The 14,377-nt window shown below is 38.0% G+C and overlaps 1 protein-coding gene and 1 long non-coding RNA gene across 3 annotated transcripts; one reads left to right on the top strand and one right to left on the bottom strand.

The window, feature by feature from the left end:
* The first annotated feature begins 6,670 nt into the window (after positions 1–6,670).
* Positions 6,671–7,866, top strand: LOC110700214. Its single transcript, XM_021877722.1, has 3 exons — positions 6,671–6,676; positions 6,748–7,096; positions 7,226–7,866. Exons 1-3 carry the CDS (start codon positions 6,671–6,673, stop codon positions 7,864–7,866), a joined length of 996 nt encoding a protein of 331 aa, XP_021733414.1.
* A 3,804-nt stretch (positions 7,867–11,670) lies between these two features.
* LOC110700162 lies at positions 11,671–13,649 on the bottom strand. 2 transcript variants are annotated; one of them, XR_002507153.1, is made up of 2 exons: positions 13,252–13,649; positions 11,671–12,714 (listed from the first exon to the last, which is right to left on the bottom strand). It is a non-coding gene; the product is annotated as an uncharacterized LOC110700162 (long non-coding RNA). The 2 variants fall into 2 exon arrangements; XR_002507154.1 differs by having other exon boundaries at positions 11,671–12,248.
* Between the last annotated feature and the right edge of the window lie 728 nt (positions 13,650–14,377).

Below are 14,377 nucleotides of genomic sequence, written 5' to 3'. Positions count from 1 at the left end.
TCTTGCCACATGGGGTCGGAGGGGCATACCCGGTCTCAACTTGGTGTTGCAGACTATAGACCAAAGATGGTACCTCTCTTTCGCAAGACAACCTTGATCCGATGGCTTTATATTCATGTCTGTAAGTGAGCTAGTCACTTCAAACAAGAGTCCATCATTGTTGTCGTTGAAACTCTTAGAGAATCTCACACCGACAACATCCCTTAGTCCTCCAAGGAACAAGTCCAAGAAAGAGAATGGAAGTTTTTCTTTCCATTCTTCCTGGATGGAGTTAGCCATGAGTTGTGACACTAATTTGCAATCTTTTGACCATGCACAATAAGTTTCGTCACTCAAGTGTTTCTTAGAATAGAGGTTTGGGAGGGAAGTATCCAGAACATACTCCTTGGAACAACTCCGGAGAGTTCTCCTGAGTTCTTCTTCCCATTCTTCAAGGTTTGTTAAGTTCAGCTTGATAGCTAACTTTTCGGGGAGTTTCGGGCACACATGGTTGTTGTTTGAGTTACTTGCAGACATTGTTCTACAATTGAAAGAATTTGAAGTGAAAAAACCATTCATAAATCAATAAGTTGAAATTTAAAACGTTCATGCATATATTCAATCTTATTGAGCATTTTATTCACACAATTAAAATGTCCCTTATGGGCGAGAATAAAATGATTCCGAGATCCCAAAGATCAAGAAATGGTTAAGCATGCTTTGGCTTGTCTTAATCATTAAATATCTTAAGGTAAGCAATCCAATTGCTAATAGCTCCAAGCTACTCTCGGTTTGATAAAATGTCGCATCTAATGCATCCTTGACATTTTATCTCTTTTGCCACGACATCTAAGGACTCCTTATTGATATCGTTGAGCTTAACCAAGACAACTTGTATACCTAGTATACCTTACGTTCCTAGGGAAGTAGTGATGTCTCGCTTTGGCGTAGTCCATCACGTACGCGCATTAGTTCGGTAAGTGTTGTTCTTGGAACGACAAATTTTAGCTCAATATTATTAAGGGACCTAGGGTTTCTATGTTGGTTGATTTAAGTGAACTTAACTAATCGTCGCAACATAATAGAAATCCTAGACATGCATCTAGCAATCATATATAATAACAATATATATATATAAGGCATAAAATAGATGCATTTGGCAACTAGCATGACCCCTTGAAATCTTCAATTTCCATGGGTCTTCATCTTGGCTCGTCTTCATCGAAACGCCGTCTTGAGACATCTTGGCCAAAATGAAATAAAAGAATCTAGCTAGAACGACTAAGATTAATCCAATAGTACAAAAATACTTAACGGTTCGCATACCGTATTTAGATTTACAAAAATACATAACGGAACGCAGTCCGTATTTTCTATCCTAGTCGGGCCCCACTAGTTGCCATTTTCAAAGAACTTTTTTGAAAAACAATCTTCCATTCACCCATGCACTATTTGTGAATGGCCCATGCAATTTTACGAAATACATAATTAAACACGCAAAACTAGTAACTAACTTAGGTGGTTAATCCAATTAACGCGCCTAATTAAAACTAGTCAAAATTGTTTAATCCATTATTTCTAAACGCAAAATGCTTATGCAACTAATTAAGCTCCCACTAAATTCCGCATCCGTACTTAATTAATCCGATTAATTAAGTCGGCATAACCCATAATTTGTCAAAATTTTGCAAAACCGAAAATCGAGGTTTTTAGCCTCGTTAAAATAATTACCAAAATATTTTAAAGACGGGATAATGCAAAAATCATAGCCCAAATCTTAAGCAAAATGCCCCAACACAACCCTTTGAGGGTGCGCACCATGGCTGCTAGGCAGCCCATGGCATGGCGCCATGGTGCGTGGGCGAGGCCTGCTATGCCCAGCAAGCATCGCTGCTAGCCCAACTGCCTGCTAGCATGCTGCGCATGCCTGCTAGCATGCTGGTGCTTGCGAGCTGCTTGCGTGTTGGGCTAGCGCCTACTAATGCTAGCCAGCATGCATAGGCAGCTCCTGCCCAGCCATTGCCCCACGCATTGCTGCGCCCAGCAAGCTCCCTGCCACACACCCACACGCATCATCATGGCACACCCTTATGCGCACCATGGGCAGCCACATGTGAGCTGCTGGGCAGCCCGGCTAGCCTTGGTGGCGCTTGGGTGTTTATGCCTTGATTTGCGTGCCAATTCTCGAAATTTAATTCCGATTTGTGTGTGACAATAATTTATTCTAAATTACATTTTAGAATCAATTTGAGGGAAAATAAAATAAAATTAAATTAAGTCCTACTTAAATAAGATTTATTTTATTGGTGCACAAGCCTAAATTATCCAAAATTTTAATTTTGAACAAAATTAGGTCTAACTTTATGCTTAAAATAAAATGAGCTATGTCCATAATTAATCTTGCCAATATGCAAATTTATAATGGGTTTGACAAATGGGAGTTGGAAAAATAAATTAACCATCCAATGATAAAAATTTTCCAACTTGCATACTTGCGTAAAATACCAAATTACATCTTCTAATATGAAGATTAGTCAACTTTTACTCACAAGTAATTGAACTTGATGGATTTTAATCAACCAAACATGAAAAATCCAAACTTTGTTCAACATGGAATTTAGGGTTAGGGTTCCAATCATTTAAAACATTAAAGATTAGAACTTTAACATTATAGGAACTTAAAATTACAAGATCACAACAAGCTTTCACATTTTATTGCAATTTATTTGCAAAATTTGTGAAAAACAAGTTTATGTGAAAAAATGGTATATCAACTTAAGCACTAATAAAAACTCCATTATTATGCTTAAGGATATTTTAAAACCAGTAGATTAGTGATGCAGATGTGCATTTAATCTAACCTTTTAATGCTTGCATTAATCAAGGCTTAAAAGAATTAAAATTTTCGTTGAAAAACGAAAAACCCTAGAAAAATTGGGTTTCTGGTTCGAATTTGGCTTCTGGGCAGGCCTCAAAGGGTTGAATCTGTTCCAGAATGTCGATTCCACCCAAAAATCACTATTTTTGAGCCAAAATCTGGGTTCAACAACCAAATCGAAATTAAAATCGAGTTTTAAAATTAATTAAAACGATCATCTAATCTAATCAGAAGACCATGAACCAGAAAAAATAAATTCTTTTAAAACACCTTAATTAAAAAATAATTGCAAAAATTAAAAGGAGCGTGGCTCCGATACCGCTGTAGGGTTTCGTAGTGACCCGACACTACGCGGAAGGAAACCCACCAAGACCCGCCCCTTAATTAAAACAATTAACAAACATATTAAACTTAATCAAACAAGATTAAGAACAAGAATTATACCTTTGTCGCGTACTTCGCTCCCAAAGAGCTCTTACTTCAAAATCCCGAAAACACGAGATCTCCGATGGATCGTACCCTCGACCCGACCCGAGCGTCCTAAGTCTTGAAGGTTAGTCAAGACCAGGACAAAATAACTATGAGTTTTACGAATCAAAGGTTTACTCTTAATTAGAGTTGCCTTTTTAATTCCACTCAAGGTTGTTCATTTCCCAATACCCAAGCTTGGTATTTGTAGAGAAATGAACCCTTGATTTTTCATCCTCCAACAATGTGGGAGTGTTGAATATCAATGATTTATTTAATTTCCAAATTAAATAAATAATTAAGTTAATCACATTTCGACAAGTGGCATGATCATATGCAAAAGAGTGGTGGCCAAGGTTAGGTGGGGGACCATATGCCTTGCTCCCCAAGGCCTTGATTTGGTCCCCACATCCTATGCACAAAACCGGGTCAAGGAAGGCTAGCTGGCTGCCAGCTAGCACTGCCTTGCTGCCCAGCACCCCAGCCAGCCAGCCAGTGCGTGTTGCTGCTGGGCTGGTGCTGGCGCTGGTGTGTGCTAGTGCCATGCGCTGGTGCGTGCTGGCGCTGGTGCTATGCCTCGCATCTCTCGCACCATTGCTAGCATGGCCAGCATGCGTGCTGCTAGCGAGCCACGCATGCTGGCCCCCTTTCCCTCGCATCATGCTACGCACCACGCACTACGCAGCACGCTACGCAGCATGCACCACGCACTACTCGCACACGCATCAGCCAGTGCCTAGCACTGCTATGCTTGGTGCGAGGCACGTACACACTCACATGCACATGCGCTAGTGCCCAGCACTGCGATGGCTGTGTTTGGTGCGTGTGTGGCCCTGCCATGTTCACCCAGGCACCCAGGCTAGCACGATGCTAGCTGCGATGGGCTACCTGGTGCTTGTGGTGCTTGCGATAGGCTCCCATGCGCACCCAGGCATCCATGCTAGCATGCTGCTAGCTGCGATGGGCTGCCTGGTGCTTGTGGTGCTTTGCGATAGGTTGCCATGGCACGCCCAGGCTGCGATGGTGCACCTAGGCTGCGATGGTGCGCCTAGAGCTTGTGATGGGCTGCGATGGCACGCCTAGGCTGCGCCTAGCCATGCTAGGTGCATGCTAGCTCGAACTAGCCTAGCATCCACATGGCTAGGCCAGTGTGTTGCTAGGGCTACATTCATACTTGTCCCTTTGTGATTTTGCGACGCTCGGTCTCGACGCCCTAGGCTCGATATCCGACGTTTGTATTCGTAAAACTCTATCGACTCATTAAATCCTTTTGGATTAATTCTTCGTCTCGTATCGGTGATTCGATTAGGTTCGACCCGAAGGGTTCAGTTAAGATTAAGCTGTAACATTAATTGTACATTGATATTACTGATCGGAAGCGGCCTCCACCTAGGCATTCCGATCACTTGACCTTATTGAAGAATTAGCTCCGTAATAATTCTAAACCCTCTATCGGAATAATACACTTGTTGGAAGGACACCATTCCTTTCAGATACTTCACCCTGTTTCTGAGTAAACCTAGAACAAATCGTAAGTTAGAGTTAGTTGATGATGGGGCAATGTTAAAAATGTGGGAGTGGAATGAAGGGAAGAGTGAAGTAGAAGTGTTTATAGAAGAGACAGAAACACCATCTCTTGTGTTTGAGTCTGCAGAAGCTCGTTAGGCAAAAACTTTGAAGAAGTGGGCTGAAAATATTAGGCTAATGGAGGAAGAGAATAGAAGGAAAGTAGAGGAAGCAGAAGCTGAGGAGCAGCTTTTGGCCCAGCAGGCATATTCTGTGGCTATAGAGGTCCCTGTTGTGGATGCTGTTGATGATGGGATTGACTATGTAAGGGTGTTTGCTATCCCAGCAGCTGATGAGGTTTTTACAGGGGATTCACAACCTCAACCCTCACAAACAAAAACATCTCAACCAAAGAACCCTTTAAGTAGAAAAAAACTTACCCCAAAGAAGAAGAAAAAACCCCCTACACAGTCCACTCAACACAGACAGCCCTCTCCACAAAGACAGCCCACACCTCCACCACCAAATGTTTCCCAACAGCATCCTTCCCCACCACAAACACCAACACACCAACCCAGGCAGCCTACACCCCCTCCACCACAACCACCACACCCAACAGCAAGAGCACCAAGGCAACCAACCCAGCCTAAAGCACAAACTAGGCTTAAATCCAAAGAGTGGAGGGTGCCTAGAAGCATAGCAATTAAGTATGGGCTTGATGTTGGGAAGAAAAATGCAGCAGGGAGGCAAATCAACACTAGGAGCAAAAAAAAAATTGGTTGTTGAGGAAAGTGATGTTGAGTCTAATGATTGGCCTTCTGATGATAGTGAAGATGCTTATTATGAAGTTTCTGATGTTGAGGCTGATTATGATATGGAGTTGGACATTGAGGATGAGTACATTGTGAGAGAAGAAGATGTTCCTGATAATATACCTGAGAAGAGCTTTGAGGATTACTTAGATGGGTCCCATGTGTTAGACAAAATGTACAAAAATGGTAAAATCTGGTCTCACTTACCATTTGGATCCATTGAACTTGAAGAGTGGTTGATTTTTGAAACCAAACACAGTTTCTAGAGGTTTTCAGAGATTACTGCATACAAGAGGGCTTCTCTGTTTCAGTTGACCATGCTGACAGTCAAAGGTACATAGCAAGGTGTCTGATGAGGGATTGCAATTGGAGGATTCATGCTTCAGTTCTGAGAGACAAAGTCAGTTGGGCCATAAAGAAGCTAGAAGGAGAGCATGCAACTTGTGGGAGGCTGGAAGAGAATCCTATGGTCTCTTCAGCATGGCTATGCAGGCATTTGTTTCAAGACTTAGAGGCAAACCCAAATGTCCCAGTTGATTCATTACAGAGACTGTGCATGGAAAGGTACAAGATCCATGTGAAGTTGAGGTTGTTATACAAAGTGAAGAGTTTAGGCAGGGAGCAATTACATGGTGGGTTTGCTGAGTCCTATGCAGCTCTTCCAAAGTATGCTGAAATGATAAAGTCCACAAAACCTGGGTCATATGCTCTTATTACATGGACTGATAGTGGGGATCATATTTTGAAATTCAAGGCCTGTTTCATATCTTTTGCAGCTCAAGTGAAAGGATTCTTAGGTGGTTGTAGACCTATCATAGGAATAGATGGGGCACATTTAAGTGGGTATTACAAAGGGATTATGCTCACTGCAGTTTCAATTGATGGGAATAATGAGATTTTTGTGTTAGCCTATGGGATTGTTGACACAAAGAGCATAGATTCCTGGACTTATTTCTTCAGAAACTTGAGGTGCCTGTTTGCTTAGTATGGATCTCAGAAGGATGACTGGACTTTTATAAGTGACAGGATGAGGGTAAGTTTCTTCTTCGTCTTTAATTTGTAATGATGATGTTGTTTACTAACTTAGTCTTGTTTTTTTTTAAGGGGGTTGAATCAGCTTTGTTTGAGGTGTTCCCAAGAGCTACCAGGAGAATATGCTGCCAGCATTTGTACTCAAATTGCAAGGGTGCAGGATGGAGTGGGACAACATTTCATAAGCTGTTTTGGATTGCTGCAAATGCCTACAATGAATATGTGTTTGGAAAAGCAATGTCCAAGATAAAAGAGTATGATGCAACAGCATTTGATTACCTGACAAATGTGGAAGAGCAGTGGAGTGTGCACATGTTTGACAGGATAGTATGTTGTGATCATAACACAACAAACTTCGTAGAGTCATTCAATGCAATAACAAAGTGCAACAGGGACATGCCTCTATTGACATTGCTGGAAGGTAAACTGTTGTGCCTATTTTGTTCATTTCAATGCATACAAATTGGTTTGTTTGTACCATAATAAGCTGATGCTATGTCTGTGTACTTGTTGTTGCTTCCCGTGACTTTCTTTTTTGGGAATAATTCAGCTGTTAGGAATTGGTGCATGAAAAGGATGGGTTCCAGGTTCGATAAAGCAGTGGACATGGAACCAAATCAGCTGACAGAGCATGCACAGGGGGTGTTGGATACCAGGACTTGTGAGTCTAGGTTCTGCCATGTCACTGCAGCTGGTGGTGGAGAGTTTGAGGTGAGGGATGGCCATGTCAAGTTCCCTTTCACACTTGGGAATATGACTTGTGGGTGTGGGAAATGGCAAGGATTAGGGATCCCATGCAAGCATGGTCTCGGGGTCATTTACAACCAGAGATTTGAACCCAGGGACTTTGTGTCCCCTTTCTACAAGGGGGCTGCATACAAACTGACTTATGGAGACCACATCCACCCCATGGCTAATCCAAATCACTGGTCATCACTTGATGTGCCAAGAATTGCACCACCCCAAGGCAAAAGAAGTGCAGGCAGACCAGCTAAGCAAAGGAGAAGAGCCCCTCATGAAGCAAAAAAAGGAAAGAGGCACAAGAACAACAAATGCAGCCTATGCAAAGAACTGGGACACAATGCAGTGACCTGTAAGGCAAGAAAGGCAGAAGCGAAGAAGGAAGAAAATGCAGCTTCCTCTTCACAGCAAGGCAACATAAGGGGGAAGAAGAGAAAGACTGCTACTTAGCATTGTTGAAGCTGGTTGTCAAGTGTAATTTTTTGGTGAACAATGTTTAATCTTAAGTGTTTAGTGTCAAGTTGTTTTTGAACAAAATGTTAAGTACTTGGTTTATTTGGCACTTCTTTTGTTTCTCACAATTCCAATGTATGTAATGCAAGTACTCAACAATTATGTAGGCATATTTTTTTGCAAACAATGTTAGCAATTGAAGTGTAACTTATTTAAGCAACGACATTTTTTGTCTTACATTTTTCATTTCAAGGCTACTCTTTTGCTGTTTTTATTGCTCCTATTTTTATTGCTCCATTCACTATCTTTTGCTATTTTGCTACTCTTTTCTTCAGCTCCTTCAACTCTTGCTTCAACACGGTCTCACTTCCATGCGTGTCTATCCCTCCTCTGCTTTGATTTTCATAACCCCACGAGACATTTTGATCAGCATTGCCCTTGCACCATCTGAATGTATCACATACATCACACTTATAGTACAACCTTTGTGGATTTTTCGCCGAATCGGAGCTTCTTATTGCAAACTTCCTACCACAACAAACATGCTTTGTTTGGCACCCTTACATACGAAGACCCGAAGGAAGACGATGATGATGATGATCTCGAGTTTGTGGACATCTTTGCAAATGCTCTTAGAGGTGTGCCTTGGTGCGTGACTCCCTCAAGAACTACATATATTTACACAAACTAGCCGTTATAACTGTTCGACGGCTATATTTTAAAAAATGGTATTTCATGCAAAAAAACATAAAATTATGGTATATGGTGAATTAGTAATTTACCCCAAACAGCACACTAACGGAAGTTACCATTAATGGCATTCTGTGTTAACGTACAGTAACTGAATGGTATATGGTGAATTAAAATTTTTTGTGTGGTATATGGTGAATTTTGAAAAAACTCAGTGGTATTTCATGAAAAATCCGTAGTTCCTATTATTCACCTTGGTTCTGATTAGTTCCTAGTTCCTATTATACGATTGGTTTTCATTATAACCTGGTCCTATATAGAATCAAGATCATGTGAGAACCTAGGTCTATAATAGGAACTAAGAACTCATCTGGACCGTAGATCTCGTTCAATCTAACGGCTCACATTCCACCCGCCTCATTAAGGGCATTTTTGTAATTTACGCATTGAATGACCTTCGTCCTAACTCATACATCGCTTCATTTTCTTTCTCTCTCTTCTTCTGCATTTTCTCTCTCCTCCTGCAAATTCTCTCTTTCGATTTATCTAATCTCGTCGCATGTCATCAATTTTGCAAATTCTCATCTCTGATTATTGTTGCTTAGGAAAATGAATGGGCAGGTACGTTGATTTATTTTCATTTTTGTTGTTGCTTTGATTCAATTCGATTTTGAAACAAGTTTTTGCGAATTTGATTGCGAAAATTAGGGTTTTCCCAATTATTTGTTTCAGTATTTGTGATTATAGTTCATATTTTAGGGATTTTGCAATTAAATGTTTGCATATTTGCAATTTAGATTGTTGAAATTAAGGTTCATTTTTGATAATTTTTGTTCGCTTATTTTAATCAGATTTATGATTCCATATTGTTTCGGTAGTAATTTTATGTTCTATTGTTATTTGGTTGTAATAATTATAATTCGTTTGATATAGTTGATACATTTTAATTGCTAAATTTGCAGCATTCTGGTTTGATTTTCTTTTCAGAAGTAATTTGATATTGGTGCTTGATTGTGGCTTTCAGATCTGGATTTGTTTGCAAAATGATCTTAGAATTGGTTAGGGCTATAATGAGGTGTTTAATCAAAATCCGGGAATTCAAGGAAGCTTAGGTACAATCGGCTTATCAGGGACATATAATTTTTGAGATTTTGAAAAGTGCAATGCATTTCTAATTGTTTTCCAGGGGATAATTCAATGGTGAATTGGATTATCAGGGATATGCTTTGGGTGGTTGGATAATAATTTACTTTTTACACTGATTTACTTACTTTTAATTTGAAAACCTTTACTTTAACCTCAACTCATATACTTTTCTTTTGGTTGATTACTACTCATTTTTAGAGCGATATAAAAGGAAATGACTCGTTCTATGCTCATTTATCACTTTCAATGACTTCACTATACAAATACAATTGAATTTTTTTTATTTTTTTCTTAATTTACTTTTGGTATTGTATTGTTTACTTTTAATTTAAAAACCTTTACAATGAACTCCATACTACTTATTTCTTATAACTTCACAAAGTCACTCCATGATTTTTCAGAGTATGTTGCTAGAGTCTTTAAGCCAGTTGAGGTTACAAGTGCTGCTACCTCTAGGACTTGGCGTCTCCCTGTTGTTTGGCCTATAAAAATCAATTCTGATGCCCACTTGGCTGCTGGAAACCAGGTGGGGTTGGGTGCAGTTCTTAAGAATGATGCTTGGTGTACTGTAAAGCGCTTGAGAGCAAGGTGGAACGTGGAGCAGGCTGAAATTGCTGCTGCGAGGCTAGGTGTGTTGCTAGCAGGTCAGTTGGGGTATGCGAAGGTTGAGCTTGAATGCCATGCTTCCAATGTTAGTTATCTTGAAGAGTTAATTGGTTATGGTTGCTATTTGTTATCTTGAAAATTCCATGTGTTACTGACTCGTACCAAATATAGTGCGCGGTCGATTTATTGGGTGTGACTTAATTATAACAAACAATGAAGGCAACATATACTTTATATAATTTTTATTTACTTTTAAGATTTATTAATTTACTTTTGATTTCTTTCTTTTTTTTCTTTTTACTTTACTTTGAATGTTCAATAATATTATTTACTAGCCTACTAGCTCAATAGGTAGAGCATTGTGCAAGTGCACAAAAGATGTGGGTTCGAATCCCACATAGGTTACTTCTTACGCTTCGAACCATTGGGTTACATATATTATTTTTTTATATTTAATTTTGAGTTTTTCTAATTTACTTTTGAGTAAATATTATTTACTTTAATGATGATATTATTTATTTATTTATTTGATATTTTGGTTTACTTTTTAGCATTTTGTATTTACTTTAGATTAATTATGATTTACTTTTGACATATGTTGCTCTACTTTTAATTTCTTTTCATAATTATTTTAATTTAAATTAAAGATATATTAATTTACTTTTTCAGATTTTCTATTTACTTTTGAGATTTTTATTTTTTTACTTTAGTGTATTTTTTTCCTTCATCATTGATCTATCAAACTGAGTGACAGGAATGAGAGCAGGTGTGTCCACTATAGGATCGAGTTAACCTCATGTTACAAAGATAATAAAAAACAACCTCTTTTGTTTGTACACCTTAGAGCTAATTTGATTTACTTTTGAGATGTTTTGAATTACTTTAGAGTGTCTAATATTTACTTTTAGAGATAACCTATGTAGGAATTGAACCTACACCTCTATGCATCCGCATAGTGCTCTACCACTTGAGCTAATAGGTTTACTTTAAAGTCTTTTTTATTTGCTTTAGATTAGATTTAATTTACTTTAGATTATTTTTACTAGTATTTTTTTTCATCAAGCTGACACCTTCCTATAAATCTGATGCAACAAAAAAAATGACAACAAAGTCTTTCTAGAGCGTAGCTATGCCTTTGCCATTTCAGAATAACTACAATGCACCCTATAGTGCCACCATAAGAGCATACTTTGTCCAGGGATAAATGCAGACATAAGAGCATTTTAGTAGTTGATGGGATCACTCTTTAGGAAGGATATTTTCCCAAACACCACACCATGACAAAACAACATAGGCAACAATCATAACACTAAGTAAAAATCAAACTCACTAGATTAAGCAAAACTACACTAGATACAGTAGAGCAAAACTATAGCAACATATTATAGATAATAGCAAAATAAGACTTCCAACTAATAGCAATTTCATAGATACGACTCTCATTAGCACAATAATGAGCACAACTAGTTGATGCAAAAACTGTGAAGATGATCTATAGTTACGAAGCACTTCTAGTTGGAGCAAAACTATACAGGCAGATGAAATATACTTATATTTTTTTTTTGAAAGAACCCACAAAGGGAACTAAATAGTTAAATCAGAGCAAGTTACATCAAGAATACGGGGTGGGATTACATTATTCCACACTCTTTGATCGATTTCCCAAGGTTGGAAGTGAGCCAATTCGTGTGCCACTCTATTCCCACCGCACTTAACAAAAGACCATTTAATGCAAACAAACATTGAAGACATCTCTAAAATATCCTCTAAAACTAAATGCAATGAGCTTGATCCTACTGACTTGTTTCTCAAAGCCTGAATGACAGCAAGGCAATCTCCTTCTACAATAATACTTTCCAGCCCAAGTCATACGCAAATTTCATACCCCATATGATAGCCGTAGCTTCAGCTACATTTGTCTTCCATCACTCGATGCCCTGCACCATAGAATAACCCTGAACTGAGCCATTATAATCACGCAACACTGCCCCCAGACCAGTCCCTGATTCCCCTACAACTCCAGCATCAACATTTAGCTTTCCCCACCCCTCATCAGGTGGTGACCAGGCTATAGGAAGGGGCATACCAGCACCCCCCTTTTGATTTACTCTTATCATATTTCTATCTGCTTATTATAGGGGGTAAAAATCCTCAACCATAAACTCATTGATTATCTACTTTTTATTTGAGCAATTTAATCTACTATTAAAAATATTTAGTTTACTTTTAGTGGAATTATATTCAAGTCCACTTATAATTTTACAGATTCTAGAATAAAAATTCAACCTACACAAAAATCCACATTCACCTCTCATCAATCTTGCTGCCAGCTTATCCACACCACAACAACAACACAAAGTAGTCCACAAGCAGCTATCTTCCTACTTCCTGGCCTCCTCAAAACTAACACAACAGCAACAACGTCTACCATAATGTTATTATAAATCGATTAAAAGTTACTTTATAACTTCTACCATTATCTTACCAAAAAAATTCTAGCACATTTGACAGTTAATCCATCTCACTTCGATTTGCAATAGAAGAATTCCAAAATCTACATTCCCTTTGATTTTTGATTTACTTCAAAATATAATCGATTTTACTTCTACTTAGTTTCTATCTGCATTTGAAATTGATAAAATAATAGGATTCATTGAGGAATTTTGTCGAACAGTTAGTGTGCATCAAAATTTAAATCACAATAGACTATTGAAAATCAAACAAAATTTAAATCTAACATCTCTGTATTGAAGTTTCGCATAACTACGAGCTTTAAAAGTCACCATAAAACAGTTATAATCACTAAGCTAAACTGAAAATGCACCAAACTATTGACGAATTTGCAAATATATGCTGCAAATTGATAGGATATATAATTTGATTAGGCAAAAAAAGTATTAAACCCTAAACATCGATTTATACGAAATTTCCAATGCTTACCTCTAACGTTGACAAATTTTGCAGCGAATTTAGCACAACATTGAAGAAGTATGTAAATTATAGCAATTTTTTCTGATATTGGAGCTATTGATTGAATTGAGAAAGCTTGAGGAGAGAGAACAATGGCGTCAATGATATGACAAAGAGGAGAGAGAAAATCGCGCAGGAGAGAGGAGAGAGAAGCTCATTCAATTCGTCTGATTTAATTTGGGCCGTTAGATCACGCGCCTTTTATTTTAGATCTGACGGTCCAGATTAGTTCTTTGTTCCTATTATAGGATTGGTTCTCATTATAATCTGGTCCTGTATATATATATAGAAATTAGATCTCGTACGAACTACCTTAAATAATAAGAACTGCGAACTAATCTTAGTCGTTTATAGCGTCAGATCTAACGGCTAAAGTTTCACCCGCCTCATTAAGGGCATTTTTGTAATTTTGGGCGTTGAATGACCTCCGTTCTAATTCTTTCTCTTTCTTTCTTACTTTCTCACTCTACGTTCATACTTTCTCTCTCTACATCTGATCTCTCTGAAGGCGATTTCATTGTTCGTCTTCGCTCTTTGATTTTGATCTTTGATTTCATCGTTTTTCTACTTCAATTTCGTAACTTCTTCGTTGTTCTTCTGCGATTTTCCTTTTTTTGCTGTGATTCGAACATTCTTGAGAGGTAATTTTTAGATTTTTTTTGTTGATTCATCATATAATTAGGGTTTTTGCTTTGTTTTTGTTCGATTTCGTTGTCGATTTCTATTATTATTGCTTTTGGTTTGATTTCTATTGTTATTTTGTTCGATTTTGTTTTCGTTTTCAATTTTACATATAGTTAGGGTTTTTGCTTTTGTTTTTAGTTTGTTTTTGTTCTTCTTTATTGATTTTTGCTTTAGTTTCTGAGTAATTTTTATTATTCTTGATTTCGTTTGATAATGTAATGCAATTTTTAAATATGTTTTACTTAAATTTGATTATGTTATGTTCACTACTGCTTTTTTGATTTTTTGATGTATTGTTTTAGTTTCGCTTTCACTTAAACAATCTTATTTGCAATTTTACTTAAAGCCTAACAAACACATAGCAAGCATCAATGTTCTAGCAAAAGTAGGATAGTAGCAGCAAGAGGCATAG

This window comes from Chenopodium quinoa, unplaced genomic scaffold, assembly GCF_001683475.1.
Source record: "Chenopodium quinoa cultivar QQ74 unplaced genomic scaffold, ASM168347v1, whole genome shotgun sequence".
NCBI classification, from domain to species: domain Eukaryota; kingdom Viridiplantae; phylum Streptophyta; class Magnoliopsida; order Caryophyllales; family Amaranthaceae; genus Chenopodium; species Chenopodium quinoa.
Note: the sequence above shows the minus strand (reverse complement) of the source record. Positions and strands in the feature narration are given on the sequence as shown.